The 22,500-nt window shown below is 39.3% G+C and overlaps 1 protein-coding gene across 1 annotated transcript in view; it reads right to left on the bottom strand.

Moving 5' to 3' along the window:
• The window catches only part of LOC104273831 (zinc finger homeobox protein 4-like), a 123,831-nt gene that overhangs the window by 3,723 nt on the left and 97,608 nt on the right, over positions 1-22,500 (bottom strand). Inside the window, 5 exon segments of the mRNA XM_009869280.1 lie at positions 3,745-9,141; positions 10,375-10,492; positions 13,097-13,297; positions 13,458-13,591; positions 19,796-19,912. Of these exon segments, the coding sequence (XP_009867582.1) occupies positions 3,745-9,141; positions 10,375-10,492; positions 13,097-13,297; positions 13,458-13,591; positions 19,796-19,912 (5,967 nt within the window).

Raw genomic sequence — 22,500 nt, 5'->3', positions numbered from 1 at the left:
CCAATGGGCCAAAAGGAAACAGAGAACAGAATCCTGTGCCCTAATAATAAGGAAAGTAATTGCTGCCGAATCAAATTTCTCTCTTGATAAGATTTCAAAAAACACTAAGTACCTATTACCCAGTGATGTGTGCATTCTTGGAAAAAGCTGCTGCGAATCTTCAAGGCAGCCCAGGCTTAAGTGATGCGCAAAGGACCTATGGTAATGATGATAACATGAAAAATTTCATAGAACCAGTATTAATAGCTAGAAGCAAGAAAAAGCACTAGTTGGCTGCAACCACATGCAAAAAACACAAAGCTAAGACGAAAAGAGAAAAGGAATTTTATGAGCAGCCAAAAACAGCAGGTGAACTCTTCTATCCACGGTCACCTAGAAAATAAGAAGAGGCTGGAAGAAAAAGGATAAGCTGTAACTAAAATTCCGTATGAATTAGAATTTCACCAAGTAACTCCATATTAGGGACTATGCTGAGCAAACATAGCAGTAATTTTGAGACCTTGCTCAGCATTTGATGCCCACAAGATGAGAGAGGATTATTCAACATATCATCCTAGAACCACACAATCATTCTGGCACGAAACCTCGCTTGTTTTAGAACAAACTGTCTGAATTTAAAGTTATTGAATCCTTCCATTCAGAAATGAAGCTATCTTATTTTGACAAATCTAATAATCTTTGCAAATAAAACCCTGGTTTGAATACTACATAAAGAAGATAAAATGAACTGTAGTTCATCATCTTTTGCGATTTAGCATTATTTTCAAGTGTTCTATTTCGAACCTTTTGTAAAAGGAAATACTACATTTAAAAAAAGAATAGTATTTTTCAAAATTTGACTGGGTTTTGTACCTTTTTGGAAATTCATAAACAATATTAATATTGGTTGCAACAACATGAAAGTGAAATCTCTCCCAAACTTGTATTAACCAGTGAAACTAATCAGGTTAATTTCTCTGTCTAGCATAAGTAAAAAGAAATGACAATTTAAATGTGATGTTTACTATTATAGTTTTAGTAGTTCCCTGTCTTAGCAAACAGCAAACACATTCTTTAAAAGAGAGGATCTTACTAATGTTGACATTGTCCCTTAAACAAGCACGTAGGACAGGATGGATGGGCTTTGCCACAGAAAACACAGTTACCAACCCTGTAAGCATCAGAGAAAACAGGTAAATATTTGAATGTAAGTGATCCCAGTGAGATTTCTTCTGAAGTGCATTTTCAAGATTGGGTCTGAAAGAGGAGAAATTACACACTTGCAGTGGAATTCACAGGAAGCAGACTTGAAGTATAGAGTAGTGAGTCATCAGGGAGTTAGCTTCAGAAAATCCTTCATGCAAAGCATGGTGCAGAACAATTGTCCTCCTGGCAGAGAACAGACATGCTGCTAGAAGAACCACAGCCAAAGAAGAGCTTGCTTGTAAGGCTGCTTCCAAAACGACATGTCTTAAACAATACTTAGCATCAAATATGACTGAATTATTAGCTAAAGCAGGGTAGAGAAGAAAACAAAAATGGGTTAATTAAGCGCAGAAAATACTAGCGTTGAGCACATACTGGAGAACATCTGAGTATATTACTGGTTTTCTATGACGAATTATTAAAATAATCTATTTTTTTCCACTCACTATGACTGCTCCATTATGTGTCATTAGGGAATGGAGATTTATGCATGCAAGTATTTGCCAGGCAACAAAAGGGGGATGTAGGGGCTGTTTAGCATATGGCAGAAGAAAAAGTTAACAACAAGATCCTGCTAGCTAGTTTACACAGTGGGCTTATCCCACAACAGGCTAATTAACCTTAAGAAGATGCAAGATGAAAAGGGGTAAAAATCCATCTCAATTGGCAGTGCACTGTGTATGCGCTGGTACTAATGATTTAAATATATCTCAAAGAAGAGATATTTGGTGGAAGTTAGAAAATCTGAAAATTGAATTATTATGGACCAGTTGGCCTGTAATAATACCTTTTGTATTACTAACAAGACAATTCACAGACTCTGAGGCTACATTGATGCAAGCAAGTTACACAGTACCAGGGAACACTTCCCAGAAACTGAAACTAAACCATCTGTAAAATTCAACAGTAAGAACACTCACTGGCATTGCTTTGGCCTGGGCCAACTAGCATTCTCCTAAACCACTCTTGAGCATGTTTGAGAGGCTATCAGGGGTCCATGACCATTCCCAAGAGTCACTTTGCATGGGGACTTTCTGGTTTTGAGACTAAAAGAATGCAGTACCTTCCCAAGCAAATTTCATTTAGTAGTACAGACAAAGCCTGAGTTTTCTGGAGCCCATTTTAACTGAAGGTCAACCTAACCACAGCTATTTAGTAAAGTTATATAGAGAAAACATATCTATAATTTTAATGAACAATGATCAGCCATTTTTGGACCTAGACACTGTACGCCATTAAGAAGGAAATACAGCAACTTTACATTTCCTTTATATGCAACCTCTGTGCCAACAACTGCTTGATGAAATCCAGAGGGCACTCAGCCAGAAACTCCATTGTGGAAGGAAAGCCATTCTGATCCAATGAAGAGAAAAACAAGATGCTTTGACCACCACTTAGGGAAACAATAACATGATCATCATCAATCAAAGCAGGGAAAGGTAGCAGAGAAGATATTGCTACAGTCTTAGTATGTCTAACAACACTGGTGATTAAGATTCTGCCTTGCCAAAGTGAGTTGCTTTCTAAATCAAAGTTCAGAGATCAACAGCAAGTGGAATTACTGGATAAAATGAGGTGAGGGGTCTTAACCAGCTCCCTAACTCTGTTGTGCACATATTTGATATGAATGTGCAAAGTCAGAAGATTAATGGAAGAGCTTCACTCTGCAAGGCTACACTCACAATGAACTCTGACTACAAAACTGCAGCCTAATACAAGAAAATAAGTTCATTCTCGGAGGACTAAACAAATCATTCTGGAAAAAAACTGATTCTCTAACATTAGAGAAGCTTATTATAACATGGAGTGCTTTCCAGTGTGAGCAAAAATCAGAGTCAAACCACAGTCAGTCAGTAAAAATGTTACGTGTTCAGTTAAAAGCACAAATGAAATGGTACATGTCTACACCCATTTTACAGACTACGGGTAGGAGATGTTCAGGAGCTCCTGGAATTTGGATCACAGTGAAACTGCCATGAAAAATCCCTATAAAAAAAAAATCTTACCTTAGCAGGCAATGACTCAGATATATAACAGAGGGTTTTGGGCAGCATTTTACTTTAAATATTTATTCTGAATTAGACAACAGGTTGGACTGGTCGAAGGCATAGGCCAAATGCCTGATGAACTAACAATGTGAGAATTACTATTTTGTGCTTCATCAGATGTTACTTTAAATATTTGCATATAAGAAATTTATATACAAAATTCTAACCCAAGTTTTGCCCGAAGGAGTATCATTCAAAACAAACAACAAAGCATAACAATGCTACTTTCATATTGCTTTTGTTAAAGAAGCCTAATATGGACTGAAGATATTGCTGTCAAGTAGTTTTCAATTCATTTTTTTGTGTGTGTGTGAAATCAGAGACATCATCCAGTCTACAGCAACCACTGAGAATTGTACTGAGTACACCTCATAGCGGTACTTTTTAGCTACTCACACCAGTCTCGCAAGCATGATGTGAATGCATGATATACTGTGCTTTAGAAGGGGATGGTGACTATGCAAGATGATCAAATTAATAAAAAGAGAAAATCATCCCCTTATAGACTTACTGTTTGAACTTTGTGGAAATCCAGGTAAGGAGGATGGACCATTCATTCCAGGCAGAAGAACAGGAGGAAGGCCAGGGAGTCCTGGATAAGCTGCTGGCAAACTGATACCATGAAGAGAACTGCTGTCCATCATGCCTGGCTGCTGTACTGTTAATCCTAGCACATCAGTAGCCTTCTTTATGCGATCCAATTCTTGCTGTGCCATCAGCTGTCTCACTGTTGTAGGAGCTAAATAATCTTTCTCCCGATCGAGCTGACTTCCCACAGTTTCTCTCACCTTTGTTATATGTTGTTTGGAAAAGATATGATCTCTTATGGACAATCGCGCAGAATATTTCACGCCACACAGAGAACATTCTGGCTTTGTCCCATCAGGTCCAGTCTGATTTATCATGAATGGCTTCCCTATGTTAATTTTGAATTTCTTTTCTTTAGCCCGGGCATTCTGAAACCAGACCTGGACCACACGTTTGGGCAGGCCAATCTCATTCCCTAACATTTCACATTCCTGCATTGTTGGAGTCCGGTAGTCACTAAAGCAAGCCTTGAGGACTTTAAGCTGAAGGTTACTCATCTGTGTTCGGAAACGTTTGTGGCCTGGCCGATCACTGTTTTTGGATTTAAAGGGATTGCTAGCTCCAAATGGGTTAGGTGAACTTGGATCAGCTATGCTTGAAGTTTCACTGCGGTCGGCATTATCATCAGGGTCATCAGTAATGTAGTAACTTTGGTCATGATCACCATCTTTTTCACTGAAATGTATTGAGGGGCTTGTTAGGGAGAAGAGAAATTTATCGTCAGTATTCTCATTTGTAGGTGTAGTTGCAGCTTTTGGTACTGTGTCGTTCACAAGTGGCTTTGGTTCTTTGGGAGGTGATGCAGGTTTTGCATCCCCTGAACTGCCAGTTGTGCTTTCCATTTCATTGTTCCCCTCATCCCCTGTTGTGGCATCACTAATTGCTGTATTTATTGATGAAGTCTCATCAAAGTCAGTCTTATTTTGATCATATCCAGAGTCAGCAGGAGGGGCATTCAAATTTTCTATATCCTCACTAGACTCTGCTTTAAAAGAAGAAGGACTTAAGAGGTTCTTCGGTGACATTTCTGCAGTTTTGCTAACAGGGGTAGATACAGTGGAGGCTAATTCATTTTCACTTGATAATTCTGTTTTTGCTAATGACAGTGATGGGTAATCAAAAAATATGTACTTCTGTGGACTTTCTCCTCCATCTTCCGTTGATATCAAAGGACTCGGAGGCAAACTATAACCAGCCTGTTTCCCTTCATTCCAATGTCGAGAGCGAATGTGACTTTCTAAAGCTGATTTTGCTTTAAACAGAGCTCGACAAAAAGGACACCTTTTATGGGACTGGGCTGGACCAACTGCACGGAACTGTCCCTTTCTTTCTCGGGCTCTTGTGTTTTGAAACCAGACTTGTACGACTCTCTTTTTCAGTCCCACTTCACGTGCAATGTGATCTAGCATCTTCCTGGTGGGGTTGGAATCTAGTAGATACTTTTCATAGAGTATTTCCAGCTGCTCTGGAGTAATTGTAGTTCTTAAACGCTTATCACGATGTTGGTCTTCTCCACTGTTTCCTCCCTCTTTCTCACTACAGTTATTGTCTTCTTTATCATCTAGTTTTCGTTTCAGGGAACCAGGAACTGTAGCAGGGTGTGCCGTATGTGATGAGCCAGTTTGTGGTGGCATCTGCGCAAGAGAACTATTAAGTAACTGTCCAGTCATCAAAGGATTATTTGGGTCAAATATCATATAGGGCATATCCATTGGTCTTTCTAAAAACTGTGAGTGAAGAAATTGGTTTTGGGCTGCTAGGAAATGCATGTGCTGGTGCTCTTGCCAAAGTTCTAGAGTTGGAAAGGCAACAGTACACTGATCACATTGGTACTGTAATAACTGAGGAGGTAGACTGTTCTGTAGAGGAGTCATTGAAATTGGTAAAGGACTGGAAGGAACAGGTGTGGTTTGTGATGCAGAAGGAGGTCTCCCTACTATCTGTGATTGTTTTTGTTGCTGTGGTTGAGAAGCTGGGGGCTGAGGGTCAGAAGAGGTTACTGGAGTAGACTGTATCGGTTTGGCGCTCTGGGAAGTTGCATCGGTTTGCTTAGAGATGGTTTCATTTTGTTTTGGTTTTTCTGTGGTCTCTGGTTTAGGAGAAGCCTTCTCAGGTTCTGGTTTTGGTGATGGAATCAGAGGAGTACTAGAACCAGAGCCAGAGCTCGCCACTGTGACTGCAAGGCTTTTTGATGAGTCGTTTTGGCCAGAAACTGTGCAGTTCTTGTACACAGTTTGATCGGAGGCGTCCATAGAGTCTTCGGTCTGGCTTTCATCTTGAGCATCATCATCTTCATCTTTATAACACTGCTTTTTCTGGTGTGTAATCAAATCAAAGATCCTGGGAAAAACCACACTGCATTTTTTGCACTGATATTGCATGTTACTAGTTCGAATGTAACGCTCGTTTGTCAGTTCCCTTTTCTCATTGTCTTTAGTTTCAGCTTGGTTTTCGTAACTTTTGCGAGCTTTCTGTCGTGCATTTTGAAACCATACGACAATAACTCGAGTAGGTAGGTTAAGTACAGTTGAAAGTTGTTCAATTTCATCATCCTTTGGATAAGCATTTGTGTCAAAGAAGTCCTGGAGAACACGAAGCTGGTAATCAGTAAACCGAGTCCTAGATGATCTCTTGCTGAAAGATGCATCAGACTTGTAAGGTTCTACAGCTGAAGGTTGAGGATCTATTCTGATATCTTCCAATACTGTTATAGGAGGGTTGCTGAAGTTATACGGAGAATCTTTATTTCTCTGACGTTCTTTAAACAGCGTATTACGAAACCAGTGCTTAATAACTTTCTGTGAAAGACCAGACTTCTCAGCCATTTCTTGGATCTGCTCTTCACTTGGAGAATTGTTAATGTCAAAATAAGCCCTCAAGATCTTTAGCTGGTCATCTGTGATTCTGGTACGGGGACGCTTGAACTGAGAGTGTCTCAGGAAATTGGGATCTAATCCCAGCTGCTGTTGACAAAGTTGGGTAAGATCTGCAGATAAAGTATCCATTGGTGGCAACTGGAGGGCAAGCTGAGGAGGCAATGCAGGATGCTGCACTGGCTGCATCATAATTGGAGGAAAAAGTGGGAGATCAAGTGAAACGGGAAGCTGGACTTGAGGTGGGGCTGATGGTGGCGGTGGTGGAGGAGGAGGTGGTGGTGGAGGAGGAGGTGGTGGTGGCGGTGTGGGTGGTGGAGCTTGCAAAGGAGTAGGAGGTGTGGTTTGAATTTTTCCAGCCCCAGTTGAAGAAGGCTGAGAAGGAGTTGGAGGAGGAGGAGGTGGTGGTGGTGGAGGGGGTGGTGGTGGAGGCGGTGGTGTTTCTGGAGAAGACGGAGAAATTGGATAAAGCTTGTCATACGCCTCCCTGTACTGTCGCGCAAACTTTTCTAATGCTCCATATGGAAAAAACTGTCCATGAACATGTTCTTGATGACTCTTCAGAATAAGAATGTTAGAAAAGAGCTTACTGCAGGTTCCACATTCCAGTTTGTCTGTGTTTTCACCGTCACCATTCTTGCTTTTTTTCTGCACTTTTTGCCTGTTCTCATTGTATTGGATAACTAACTCAAACCCAAAGTTCTCCAGCAAAGCCTTGGCTGCATTCCCCCTTGCTCCAGAAGCTATTCTGGGTGGTGGAATGGCTGGTTCTGAGGATTTTGTCTTCTTCATATCTTTGTTTTCTTTTAGTCCTTCATTCTCATTAGCAAATTCTTGCTTTGGCTTCTCTTGTTTCTCAGACATTTCTTCTGACTCCTTATATGATGGAATATCCTTTATCAGCTGGCAGTCTGTACTTACTAAGGTATTTTGCTCTGCTTTCATGAGCTTGCTACTTTGCTGCTGCTGTTTTTGGGACTGCAGTTGAGGTTGGGCGGATTGATACTGTTGTGCTTGTTGCTGCAGTATCTGTAGCTGGGTTTGGCCAACATGGTGCTGAGTTTGTATCTGCTGCTTCAAATCTTCTAGCAGTGATCCTGTCATACCAGCCATACCAGGCATACCGAATGTGGCAGAACCAGGCAAACCCAGATCTGGGCTTAAGCTAAATTCTGTCCCAGGTATATAGAATGGGAATAGGAACTGAGGCTGTTGAAATTGCAGCAGTGCTTCTGGTGTCATTGGAAAGTGAGGCAAAAATGCTGGGTTTAAAAACTGGGGTTGAAAGAATGCAGCTTGTTGTTGCAGTTCATGCTGTAGTTGCATTTGAAGTTGTGCTGGTGACTGGGGTGGGTGATGTGTAGGCTGAGCAGAAATTAATTCAGAAGCTTGCTTTTTATTTAATTCTTTGGCATCTAAATGTGTTTCTTTGCTGTTAACTGCTGGTAAGCTCATAGATTCTAGCATTCCTTGGCTGGGGCTATTAACATTCCCTGCTACGCCATTTCCGCTACTTATATTACCACTTGGTTCTAATTTTGCAGCCCTTGCCTTTGTCTGATGAAGCACAGACCTCATGTGGATTTCCAATGTAGAACTTTGGCTATATGCAACATTACAAATGCTGCATTTGTAAGGTTTGTTGTCAGTGCTGCTGTTGGTTTCTTGAGGGACAGGACTTGATGCTTCCTGCAAAACCTTTTTGAGTTTATGTAGATGAGACACTGAGTTATAGTGAACCAAGAGAATGTTCTTTTGGGTGAAAGACTCTTTACATACTGTACACTTATATGGGCGAGATGGATCTAGAAATTTTTCCATAGTAAAATTTGGCCCTTTTCTAAAAGGTAAGGTCCGCTTTGGTTCTGAGCCCATATCATCTGGAATAGAGCTACTATCACTTCCTACAGGACTTGCTTTACCTTCCTGGTCCATCTCATAATCTCTTTCTATTTCCTGTTCTAGTGCATGATCATCTTGTGCCATACTTTCACTTTCTGCCCAGAGTTCGCCATTGACAGGTAAAGATGCACACAGCTGCTGAAGTTCAGCTTCATTGAGTTCAGGGTGGCCTGCTTCCAAGTGTTTTTTTAAAGCCTGGAATGTACGGAAGCTGCGCTGGCAGAGGCTACACATGGTAGCTGCCCGAATAGCATGATACTGGGAATGTATCTGAAGCTTCTGCATAGTCTTAAAAGCCAAGCTACAATGGTTACAACGGTACTTATAGACATGGCGGTCAGAAACAGAGAGCTGCTGCTTCTTCTGCTGTTCATTTAGCTGATCTGTCACTGACTCAGTGGTCTTTATATCTTTACTGATGCTCTTATTCCAATCTGATGTTTCAGTAGATTGCTTAGGTGGCTTCTGCTCCTCAGTCTTAATTTCCATTCCAGTTTTTGATTCATCAGTCCCAGGGGTACTTTTCTCATCCACAGGACTTTCACCTAGTTGAAGAAAGTGAAGTGTCTTTTACACAAGTATAAGAGAATAGCACATAACATTAATTTTATATTTTTTTCATCAGAAATCAAGAGAGGGAGCTGGTATGCCATGTGTTGGCCTGGCAAAATAGAGCAATTCATCTTTGCCCCAGAGAATAAAGCAGACAGGAACAGACGGTGCTTAAAACGAAGTAATAAAATCCAAACATGATGATCAGACTGGCAGGATGAGTATAGGGTTTCTCTTTGTCATAGGCAGGAGTTTAATGGAACAATGGAAGTGCTAAACAAGAACAGGAAATAAAACAGTAGGAAAGAGGGAGGGACCATAGGTAAGACATGATTAGAAAGGATGAGGAAAGTGGTCTGGGAGAGGCTGTGAGAGGTAGCAAAGGAGCTTGCCAACACAGAGCACAGTAAGCGGCCAGGATAAGAAACTTACTATTGGTAACACAGGCACAATCACTTGCCTAACATTCCCCATTATAGAATCATAGAATCGTAGAATGTTAGGGGTTGGAAGGGACCTCTAGAGATCATCTAGTCCAATCCCCCTGCCAGAGCAGGATCCCCTAGGGCAGCCACACAGGAACGCGTCCAGGTAGGCTCTGAAAGTCTCCAGGGAAGGAGACTCCACAACCTCTCTGGGCAGCCTGTGCCAGTGCTCTGTCACCCTCACAGTAAAGAAGTTTCTCCTCGCGTTGAGGTGGAACTTCCTATGTTCTAACCTCAACCCATTATTTCTTGTTCCATTGATGGTGCACCACTGAAAAGAGACTGTCCCCTTCCTCTTGACATCCACCCCTCAGATATTAAGATCCCATCTCAGCTGTCTCCCTTCAAGGCTAAACAGCCCCCAGTTCTCTCAGTCTCTTCATAGGAGAGATGTTCAAGTACCTTGATATTGGTACCTTGATATTGATAAAAGTGCCACTGGCTTTAAAGACTAGGTCTTATTTGCTGGTTAAATACGTAGGCTCTTACCTTGAAAGTAGCTAAGGTGATAGCATTTAATTTTACCACTATCAAAAGAAAAATGATTTAGCATTCACTTGCTTCTTAGTAGTTCTGCATGGGTGCAGTCAGTCAAATTCAAGACCCTTGTTACTCTAATTTTTTACCTCTGTGGCTATATGCAAGCCAAAAAATCACTCACTTTACTAAGAAAGAAACAAGTGGTTCATTTCTAAATTGCCCATACCTAGCTTTTACATGACTGGGCTTTTTCTTGCATACCTGGATATTTCCCAGATCCCTCAGCTGTAATGGTTGCAGGTGTGTCACGTTCAGATTTCTCTGAAGCAGCTGCTGGCATTAGCATACTATTGGGCATCATGACATCTGGTACAGGAACCTTGTAAAACCAAGAACATAGTATTATTACAGGAAAAGTCACACTATTTAATACTATACAACAGTATGAAATTATAATTCAAAAAATCCACCATGCTGGCTATGTCAAGTTGGTCAGGGGAATTCTTGGACATCCTCCAAAGACAGAGATCATGTCGAGATATGGTCACCAGTCAGCTCTTGACTGAGGGCAGTCCCACTTTGCTTCACCTGTATTGTTTTTTCAACAAATGCTGGACCTTCCATGATCTTTGAAAGAAAGTTTTAAGTTTATTTCCATACAGAAATAGTAACTTATTTCCATTTAAAATGTTTTTTCTCTTTCTTGTCTTCAATTGCTTATGTATCTTTGTCACATTGCTTTACCTTTTGTGTCATGATTTCAAATTATAGACAGAAACCTTTGAAGGATGTACTTTTGTAGGTGTCTGATAGTACTCAATTCAGCTAAGCTGACATGGATATTTGCTCAACACTTCATGTTCTCCTTTTGCTAATATCTTTAAAACATGCTCGTATCTGAAATAAAGGATCATCTAGGGGTTCCTAGTAAGCCTTAGCAGGACTGGGTTTGAACTTCTTCACTGTCAAGTTCTATCTAAATGACCTTGGGCAAATCAGTTCAGACTGTGCTGCAGTTCCTCATCTCTTAACATAAGGATAGCACTTCCTCAGTTCATACTGAGATAAAAAGAATATCTGTGGGAGAGATTTTTGACTGGCAAATTACTGTAATACTGGAAGTTACATACATTACTACCTATGAGTAGAAACACCTTTTGTTTGTCTTTAACAGCTTAAGAAATTATTTTAAAGCTTTATTGGGATACACAAGAATTATATATATATATGTGTGTATGCATATTAATCACCTATTGGAAAAAATATTCTAGATTTATTTTTAAAGCCCTGGGCTTAGTATATATGTAATTTAAACATGACATTAATAGCATCCTCTCAGAGGACTAATGACTTTCATTTTACTTGGGAGGGAAGAACTTTAAAAAAACAATATGTAGATGACTGTAAACATCCTAGAGAAGAAAAATTTGTTACAAATAGTATTTATTTTGTTATCAGAGAGCTCAGATATGGACAGAGCATATTAGTGTTAGCAATTAGGACAATTTATGTGGTGCAGATTATGTTTTCCAAACTCTGTCACACAAACTTTTTTTTTCTCTCAGAAACAGTGAGACAGCTCTCCAGCACCTGGACCAGACAAGAGAGAGAGGAGATTTCAAAGTTGCCCTATTATCAGCATGGAGGGAATCATGAAGAACTTGAGAAGAAAGCTAATATTGCTCAATATGGAGGTGGTGTAGTGGTTTGCACATTTTACCAGTTTCCTAAAAGGGTATGGAAAAGTTAAATTTCTACTACATTTTCCTTGTGGTGGGCCACAATTATACTCTGTGGTAGAGCAACAGATAGTAGAAAACCAAAGAAAAGAAGAATCCTCAATTCTGTATTTCCTCATCAGAACTCGGCACAAGAAACCCTAGACCTTCAGTCAGAAGCTCTTTCAATTCTTTCTCTTTCTTTTGAAACTTCACTTGGGAATGAGGTGGTCAGCCTGCAACCACAACCACATAAATGAAGGAGTCGTCTATGGATGCAGAAAGAAATCCTTAAGGAGGTTAACCCTTGAGATTTCCAAGTGCTATTCCTTCCGAGAAGGCAAGACAACCAGAATAACGGTGTCTGAGGTCTGTTTTCTAACTGAATCCATGCTGTAATAATAAATGCATTCTAGACCTGATTGTGTCTTTACTGTCATTGTTTTGAATGGTGCCAAGTCATTATTTTGCACAGAGATTTATTATTTTGACATGATTTGTACAATTTTGCAGTGAAGAAAAGCATTTTTCTGGTGTGGTTGGAATAGGATTCATCCTCCAAATAGAGTTCACTGGTTATAGCGAACATCTCAGTCATGGGGAAGCCAGTTCAAGTCCCTGACTGATCCAGGGTAGGTACATAAAATCAGAGACTCCATATCCTAAAGAACTGATGTAACTGGATCGCTACCTCATCTTGCACTTGCCTTTCTGTTTCATACTCACATTTTACTAAAAAAACCCCACAAACCTGAGGGGTCTTTTATGCAGAGGCAGAAATTAAGAAACAGGACATTCTGTGCACTAAGATAATTGTGTTCTCCAATTTGCATCACTATTGATATTTTACAGTGCATTTCACGAAATACAATTGCAAGTACAGCCCAGCTATACACAGGAATCCTTCTACGTTTGGGAACTACATTCTACAGGGAATTCCTATTATTTTACAAACAGAAGTCACAATACCTCGGAGACTTGGGTATTATTAGACCCAATTTACAGGTGTGCACTTAGAGACATGGACGGGCTTTATATTTCCAAGGTTAATATCAATGAGCAACTGCAGGCTTTCAGTATCTTTGAAATCCAGCTTCTGCCGTGTTCCCAAGGGGCATCAGTCACCGGATGAGCTGGCAACAGAACCTAAGAGTCCTGACCCCCTCCCCTCCTCGGGTTACCTGAGTACTATGTCACAACAAATACATCGCTCAGAGGCCCGAGTACATTCCTGTAGCAGGTGCGTCAGCATTTGGAACACTTACTGTCATGAGCAGTTTCTCCACACAATCAGGGGACACACTGTGCAAATGAGTCAAATGAAGCTGGAGATGCATTTTGTTGCTGAGGACATCCTGGCAGAGGGGGCAGCAGATAACAGGTTGCATTGAATGCTGTGACAGGACATGCATCTGGATACGATTTGGGTCCCTACTATTGTAGTTACAGTAAGGACATTGATAGAACTGAAAAAAATCAAATTAAAATGCAGGCTATTAGTCAGTGTGCTTTTTATAACTTGCTGATATTGCTATTTTTACAGAGTATCATCTCTGTTTCATTCCTGAGTTATTTGAAAGAGTTCTAGAATGCAATTAAATCGTTACGTTATTTTTCTTTTTTTACCTGCTCATGACAAAACTTATTGTCCTCTGGAGGCTTTGATTTTTTTGCTGCACCATCCTCTTCTTTTGCCAGAAGAAGCTGTTGTGCCCCTACCACAGTGTTCACTTTTGGTTCCTTCTCTGGTGTGACTATTCCTGTTCCGAAAACATAATTTTTAAGAACATATTTTAAACTTTAAAATATCCTGGTTCACAAAGAGGCTGTGATTCCAAAGATCTGTATTGTCTTTGAAAATTACTTGGTTTTGTTACTTTTCTTTAAGTTCTGAGAAAAAAATGTATTTGAATAGAACAACTCTGGTAAGTACAAAGGTGAAAATACTCTTTTATCCTTGATGGAGACTCTATAAATACATTTTTAAATGGACTCTACTGTTTAGATAACCTTAGGTTGCCTTTAAAGATTAATCAATAATGTTCTTTCTTTAGCTGCTCAGTATGAATTTGTGTATTACATTAAAACAAATCAGCTTTTGCTTAAAAATCCTGTTTTCCAAAATAATTCATTTGCTGCTGTTTAATTACCCTCTCTCTTTTCTAAACTGTCTGAGCAATATGATTATTGTGCTGTTTTGATAACTCCTGCCTGGTTACAATTCTAAAGCTAAATATAGTGAGGCTTTAAAAGAAATACTGTGGAGAATAGGATTTCAGAGCTAACTTGATATTAATTATATACAAAGATCAGTCATTTGGGATTGCCTTAGATGTTTACACTGTGAATTTTTATAGCCTGGCATTTGTGATCAAAACCAGAATATAATTGTTTTCTATAGATAGTTCCACTATTAAGTATTAAATACTATATTTAATATTATGCCTGAACTAGCTGTGTAATGCGGCCCAGTCTTGCACACATCAAAGAAAAGAGTGCAATTCTAATTTCCCAGTCCATCAGAAAATTCTTTCCAGCGTCAATTTGCCAGATAATCTCTTCTGCTAGGCTGGATATTACAAGAGCATTGGGTAGGCATGTCACATACATCTCACGACAAACACAAAACCTCATTTACCAACCATTCCAATCTCATCATAGTGCGGCATCATCTGACCTTTTTTCTGCTGTTTATTATGAGTATTTCTAATTTTAACTTTCAATTTTCACCATCTTCCAGTCAATTTGCAACTAAATTATTTCCAGGGTGAGGACACTATCACTGGACACTGGGTGCAAATACATCTTGAAATGCAATGAAGCTAAACCATTGATTGCTATCAGACCCAACGTAAATATATAGTCCAGGGGTAATCTGATTGTATGCTGTGCATGAAGATTTATCTTGATTTTTTTCAATCCACATAAGGTTCACATAAATGAACAAATTGCACCTCATTGCACAATAACCTAGGATTAATTTGAAAATAAGGTCATAGATGCGTTGGCAACAAAGTAAACATGAACAAAGAAAATACTTGTATTTTTCTGTAGACAAACCCAAGAACTTTTTATTATTATTATAATTTTCGTATAGACTTTGTGCCATAATTGATCTTACAAGAGTAACATTAAAAAGAAGTAAACAGTTTTCAAGATAAATACCAAATCCTCATGGTAGAATAATAAACAATTGAAAACTGAATCACAAAGGGACATTTTCTGAAGAGCTTTATTTTTGTAAAACATAAATATATTTTATGACTTCTACATTAATGGTGATTTCCCCGCACATTGTTTTGTTGTTCTTTCATTCCTAAGTTGCAGATTATTTCTTTTGGTGTAATTTAGACAAGTAATTTTTGCATGTCCTTGCTCAAATTAAAGTTTATTCCTGCTATATTTCCCTACTTTTAATGACCAATTTGCCAACATCAATTTAATATCTGAACAAGCCGCTTTCTGGAGTGGCAGTGAATTTTTAGACTCTCAGGAACTGATCCTGGAGGCCTCATTTAGACGGCTCAGTCAGTGCTCTGCCAAAGACCTGAAGGACTAGCGATGCTTAAAGGCAAAATCTACATGATGCAATCACATAAGGCACCATTTTATTACTCACTTTGCTTTATGATAATATCATACTGCCTGGCCTATCTGTATTTGCTTGGCAATACCCCATTATTATTTAAATGTCTTAACTGTGAGAATTATGGGAAGTAAAAAAGTGACATACTATATTAACAGAGAAAGGTTGCTTCTCAGGTTTAAGAGGGATAGGTTCAAATTATTAACCTTTCTGCATTTCCACCTGTCAGAAACGTCTAACGGTCGACTACTGTTTCTTACCTTTATCGTATGTCACTTTTTAAATGTCCCTTTTTTAAAACAAATGGGCCAGAATATCAGCTGGTGTAAATGGACACTGTTACACAGGAAACTGAATTTAAAAACCAAAATAAAACAATTCTGTCTTCTCTCTCCCCCATCACACTATGTTGGCCTCAACAGGTTGTTACAGAAATTCTGCTCTGAGAATCACTTGTGAAAATGCATTTAACTATGTTTTTTGCAGCAGTATTTAACTACTAGTAAAATTTAGCTTGGAGTGCAGTGTGGGCGCCTGGGCACACACACAGTTAATATTACACATCATCTTCCACCACAGGATGGAATAACTTAATTACTTCAAAGGGCCTATAATAATCATGAAACACATAGTTCTTGTTTCTATAAAAACAAGGGGAGGGGGCTGGTTAAATTTTCTTTTGCAGTTAATATAATAAAACTGTAGAGTTATAAAACACTGTGCTGGGGTCAATAAATGCATAACAAAGCACAGCTTTTTTACTGTGTTTACTATGATATTTATATAAACTGCTGAAATTTACAGAGGCTTTGTTGTTTTTGTTGCCGTTGTTGCTCTGGATTCATTCAACCCCGAGCACTGTTACTTCTTAAACGACCAAAGTTACATCTGGCCTATAGTGAAGCAATCGAGCTGGTGACTTCTGGTGGGTTTCGCCAAAAAAAAAAAAAAAAAGGCGGGTAGAGGGTTGATTCTTGCCTCTGGCAAGGGGACACTGCTCACCCCTGCACATGGCGAGGAGCAAAAGCCCCAAGCCAGAGCCCACGTGTGCCAAAACCAAAGGAGATGGGCTCCTTACGCAATGGACCAGCTATTACAGCTCAGTGCCTCATATCGCTGTATCAACTCTGCTTCCCGTGTTGAATTCACTCTTTTAAGGAGTTTTCTGTAGGGAGGCTGAACAAAGTTACAGTCTTCATAGGAAGGGCATTGAAGGAGCAGAGAGAGAAGAGAGAAAATGTTGTGATCGTCAGCATGCCATGTGGCACTGTTACCAGAGCGAGATCTTCCACTGGCATGCTGTTCTTACCAGATAGTTGCAGGAAAAGACTGAATACAGATGTTATTCATGTTTTAAATACGTACTTTTTTATTCCTGAGACACATTATTTGTTGGGGCATTTTTCCTAATTGTGAAACACAATCTATTTCATGTTATAATATAAAATACGCATCATTATTTTAGATGAGTAACGTAATTTCAATACATTTAGCTCAGAAACTAAGTTTAATTATAAATAAGTGCCATGAAATAGACTAGTCAATGGCTGCCTGTCAGTTACAGAACTACTTAACCTTTGTAAGATTGCTAATATTAAAATGATAAAATTCACTACAATTCAGATGTCATCACCTTTGCAACATTTTTGAAACTGCAAAATAAAAATAAAAATGTTTGTGTGACTAACAAGAAAGACAATAAAATATGTACACTAGTGAAAAAAACCTAAAAAGCTAGAAAAGCCATAATCAAAAAACTGTTTTCTTATTTATGAATCTAAGTGTTTGATAAAGATTGCATAATTTAAGACTTCTGACACATCAGATGATGTTATTCAGCCTCAAAATAATTCTAAAATTATAATTACTGGCAGAGTATTCTTTCTAATTAGAGTAGAATGAAAGGATAATTTTCATTGCAATAATGAAGGTTAATTTCCACCCTTGCTCATGTTTACTACCTTATTAAAAAGTGCTCCCCTTAGCCATGGCAGAGACATATTACATTTTCAATGCAAATGTATTAATCTGGATAAATTCCATATTAATTCTTGCACTGCATAGAGCTGTAATTTGGATTATAATTAATCTAAAGTGGCACTAGATTTAAATGACAATATAAATGAGGCATTAGTAGGCTTTTCTATTCTGAATGAATATTCAACAAATATAACCTGCATATTGCCAAGTCTCATTTTGAAAGCTCTACTCCTTGAGATAAGGTAAGCAATACAGCACAACAGCTTACACAAACATACTGTTACTAAATACATGTTAATCCTTTCCCGTCTAATAGATTCTATGCTAAAGAGGGGTCACACCACTTTCCTGTCTAAGTTGTTAGTATTGTGATTAATTTATTGGTTTTCCTCAGACTTCTTTGGCAAGACTTGCAACACTCAATTCATGAGAAAGCCCAAATTAACATTCAATTATACATAAGCAGTTATGCAGTCATTACAAATACTTGTCAGCTGAGTGAAAATTAAGATGATGGTCTGAATGTTACATATGCAGAATTAATTTAGATTAGGAAAACAAAAGTTTCTAAAATATTTAGGATTTTACAGTACAAACTATTTTCTGCAAACCATAGAGGCAATCATGTATTTCAGCCCTTGTTTTTATATGAATCTTACTGCAAAGTTATTTGTGTAATTGCTAGCACGGGAATGCAGAACAATTATGCTGGTTTTTTGTAGTGCACCCAGTAGGCATCTGGATATAGGTTTGTCCTAATTAAACTTGGCCCTTATGAGTGGCTAATCCTGATGGAATTTTGAGAATTCCCCTTCAGTATTTTTCTCTAGATTCCATTTTTTGCCTTTTCTTCTTTTTTTTTTTTTTTTTTTTGCTAGAGCTTTAGTACCGTATTGTTCCTTTAACAACTATAAATGAACCTGCCTCAGAAAAAGCAGTTCATGGTGTCCCCCTGGCAGAGTGTATGGTAGGAAACAGAGGCTGCAGGTGGCTGTCATCCCTCTCCTGGGGAGTGTCCAGGGCAGCCCCTGACGAGACTGCGCAGGAGGGCTTATGCTAGCCTGGGAGCATGGCTTTACTGCACTGCACACAGTTTTTACCAAATCAGAGAGCCAGCCAACCACTACACAGTTTCTTGCTCAACATCCTCCTTGTCTTCATCGGCCTTTCTTCAGTCTCTTGATCTTGAAAAATAAAGCAACTGAAGAGCAGTCAAGGTTCTAAACTGTGATGTGTACTGACCTTAAAACATCAACAAGCAAGCTTAAAGGAAGCTTTAATCTTTAAGTTAGTCTTCTGAATTGATTCAGCATAGAAAGGGCCATCTATAATATTTTTTTAAAACAAATCTGAAAGTGTTTAATATGTAAAGAGTAAATTATGGCATGGGAGAATTTGGGTGTAAAGAAACTCATACGTAAAATGATTTTTTTCTCTACAACTATATGTCTTTATGGAGAACACAACCTCCTTTGTATGCTGCTGTCATTGGCATACGAGGAAAAGATATATGACTACCTGAAACTAATAGGCTTCAACCTGTTTCAGCACTTCTTCTGCTTCAGTGAATCCAACATAATGTAACTAGGTATAGCGTGCGGCAAAAGTAGCCAATGTAATATTCATTGTGACCATAGATTTCCATCTCATACATAAAAAGCATGGATGAAGTCACATATTTGCCAAATCAAACACAGAAAAAGCCTTGGGTATCTACACCAGATGCTGGCCCTGGGTTTGTTTGTGCACAAGTAAATGTCATGACATAGGGGTTTTGTTTTCAAAGACAGTAGCTTTCATTACTGGGCTTTGTCTATTCCAGGAGATCAAAATTACCCAACCCATAATCCGTTTTCAATGATATTTCCTCTTTCTTAGGCTGAATCATCTGCAAACTTTTTCACTGGATTTTCTGTATTTTTTTCAAAATGCCTCAAATAAATGCCCAGGAAGAGGCCAGATTCTTGGGAGTGACTGATCAGAGAGTAAAAAATAATAATAACAAAAAAACCCACATTCTTTGGGTTAAAAGAGGGGCAAAACCTGATTGAAGAAAAAATTCAAGTGGTACCTAATCCTATGCTTATGAAAAATTAATATGCCATCAGAGGAATCACAAGTACAGCTAAGATTAATGAAAGGCGCTTAAAAAATTACAAGCACACAAACTGATTTGATTAAAAAATAATCTCACTGGTCGTCCTGTAATATTCTTCAACTTATCCGCATCTATCCTGTCAGATGGTTATGATTAAAAATAGGTCAATGGGAGGCTACTGATAGAAATCACATGCAAAATGCACATGCAATGAATAGTAGTGGGAATGTCCAGACAGTTCAAAATGAAAGAGCATTTCAGAAGTCAAAAAAGGGGGAAAACAAAATTCTAGCAGCTTACCAGAGTCTCTACTAGATTTTTTGCCTTCACTATTGTCTCTTTCACTTGAGTCCTTGTCATCAGCCACAGTCACTGATGCACTTTTAGCAGACCCTTCTGTATCTTCACCGTGTTCTTCTGTGGATAAGTTCAGAAAAGGTCTTAGGAAAGAAACCCAGTGACCACTTAACAGCAGTTAAAAAAATACATCCTGTAGTAAGAACAGCACTAACAGACGGTGGTAAAACAGGGGGAACAAGGAGTAGGGTAAGAAAAGGGAAAGAACAGAGCTTTAAAGAAGTTGGACATTAATTAAGAAAAATGTGCAATATTTCAAAATCTATCCAGGAATTCTGACTGTGTCTTTATCATAGAGTACACACGTTTCACCAGTGTGACAGATTTAAAGCCTGTCACTTCCTATTCTTTGGCTAGAAATGATTTGTGTTAAAATACACGCACACACTTGCACACCACCATCCCCCCGCCCCTGACACACACAGAGGCTGGAACAAAAGCAAGCACATGTAAAAATGCATCTTGGAGCCAAAAAAAAAAAAAAAAAAAAAAAAAAAAAGGGGGGGGGGGGATTGCAATATAAATCCTATTAGTGCAGCAGTATCCCGCTAATTGCAGTAAGTAAGTATTAGGTATTAGGTACTGTATTAAATATAAACCTCTGGCTTTCCAGGAGAAGTCTCAAATTTTGTCTCCAGGGGGAGCCATTCAGGATAAATGATGCAACCTGGTACATGGCTTCTGAGGCAGCGGCCTTACCCACACCTCACTTACGTGTTCACACCAGCTAGATTACATGGAAATCTTCACAGTAACTCAAGCCCATTTAATTATTCGGTAAATCTTAGCTATGCTGCTACTGGTGGATTAATCTGTTTATGCAGTTAGCTTCTATGCTGGGGCTGTGTAGCACTAATCCGTGAAAGGCCCACTGTTCCTTTTCATCCTGTGATCATTTGTCTCTCACTGTGCTGATGTCACATTTTAATGAATTTTTAGCAATCTGAGTAATGCCAGATAACCAGACTTGCAACTCCCTACAGCACAGCATGCTGTTTTCATTGCAGCACACAAGGAAAAAAAAAATTAAAAAAAAAATCATATTTCCCAGTTCAGGTAGGAATTATATAAATTAGGAGGTGAAGGTAAAATGGGATTCGAAGCACCAGGCCGCTCAATTTCATAAAATCTTTAATGACCATATAAATTAACCCTGGAAAGGCAAAAGGTCACAGACACACATTTGCATACACTCTTCTATTCACTTTTGATAAGCAGAGCTTTTATGCAGGGAACATGATACAATTAACCCTTCAGGAACCATACAAAATGCAGCTACCGACATTTTAAGTGTCAAGCATTAACTGAAAATTACACACTGCATAAAATTTTCATTGTAAATGCTATAGTGATTGAAAGGGGAAATAGTGGCCCTCTTCGCACCCCATGTTTTATTAATAACATTCTGACAGCCGAAAGAAATATCCTCTGTCACATGTAGCAGCTGAGCACAAAAAAATTGCCGCTTAGTGCCGTACTTGCCAGCCATGCACTGAAACTGTATGCCTAGGCAAACAATCCTCAGATCGATGTGGCGAACCTATCCGATTCTCAACTCTCTGCGAAACCTTTTGTAAATAGGAAGAGAAAAACACAGCTGCAATTTTGAAAACTGTCAGGACAGAAACCAAACCAAAAAGAAGGAAAAAAAATAAGTATCTCAACCACAGATCAATGTGTTTTGCATCGACATCGAAATACAATAGGTTAGGACTAAGCACGTGTGTCCACTTTTTGGAACAATACAGGGAGAAAGATGGCCCCGTCTTTTAAAAATAATGCCATATATAAAAAATAAGTAAAAAGAAATTTCCATCAGAATGGAACCTGCCCCCCCTCGCACTGTTTCGGTGTTCTCCCCGCCATGGTCCCCCGCCCCCTCCCGCCGCTGATAGCTAATCAAAAATGGTCGGCATCCCTGTCGCAGCATGGTGGGCATCCCTGTCGCGGCTGGAAGCGGGGCTGTGTTTGTCAGGGTGATGGGGGAGCGCGGTTCAGGATGCTGCGAGCCTGTGATCATGCCTGGCTCGGGCTGTGTTAATGCCGAGCGCGGCACACACATGAGGCTCATATCCCGTGTCAGGCCCCGTGGCCTCCCAGAGCCGATGGCAATCCCTTTTCGACTCATCCTTGGGAATGGACGCATCGCTTCTTTTACTAGATTTACTGGCCCAATCCCCCTGGGCTGGAAAATGAAGTGTCAAAGTGCTACTGAGTGTCCTTATCTTGAGGGGACATAAAATTGTAAGGGCTATCGTGGCACACATTAATAAAACATTGTGTGTGTGTCAGGCAAAGAGAAAGAAAATTATGAAGGTACTAAAAGAAAAGCTACAGTATCATCTGGGTCTCATCAGACAATTTTTGCAGGGTGCTCTCCTGTTTTTCTGGTATGTGTTTTAAGTGTGAGAGAAATTCCCAGACATGTTCTCCTATACATCATCGTGGTGTCTGACCTCAGCCTGACCCTGGCAACAGTTTGAGAAATCTGAATGTGAACAAAGACTCTGTGTCAGCAGCAGGCAGAGATTGCGGGATAGACTTTCCCCATCAACTTAATCGCAAACAGCAGTTCTGAGGCCATAACTTTACAGGGCTCCACCAAGCCACAAACACATAACCTTTAGAGGTGAAACTGCCCCCCCCGC

The sequence above is a fragment of the Apaloderma vittatum genome, unplaced genomic scaffold, assembly GCF_000703405.1.
Source record: "Apaloderma vittatum isolate BGI_N311 unplaced genomic scaffold, ASM70340v1 scaffold19025, whole genome shotgun sequence".
Classification (NCBI taxonomy): domain Eukaryota; kingdom Metazoa; phylum Chordata; class Aves; order Trogoniformes; family Trogonidae; genus Apaloderma; species Apaloderma vittatum.
This window is presented reverse-complemented; position numbering and strand designations above follow the sequence as displayed.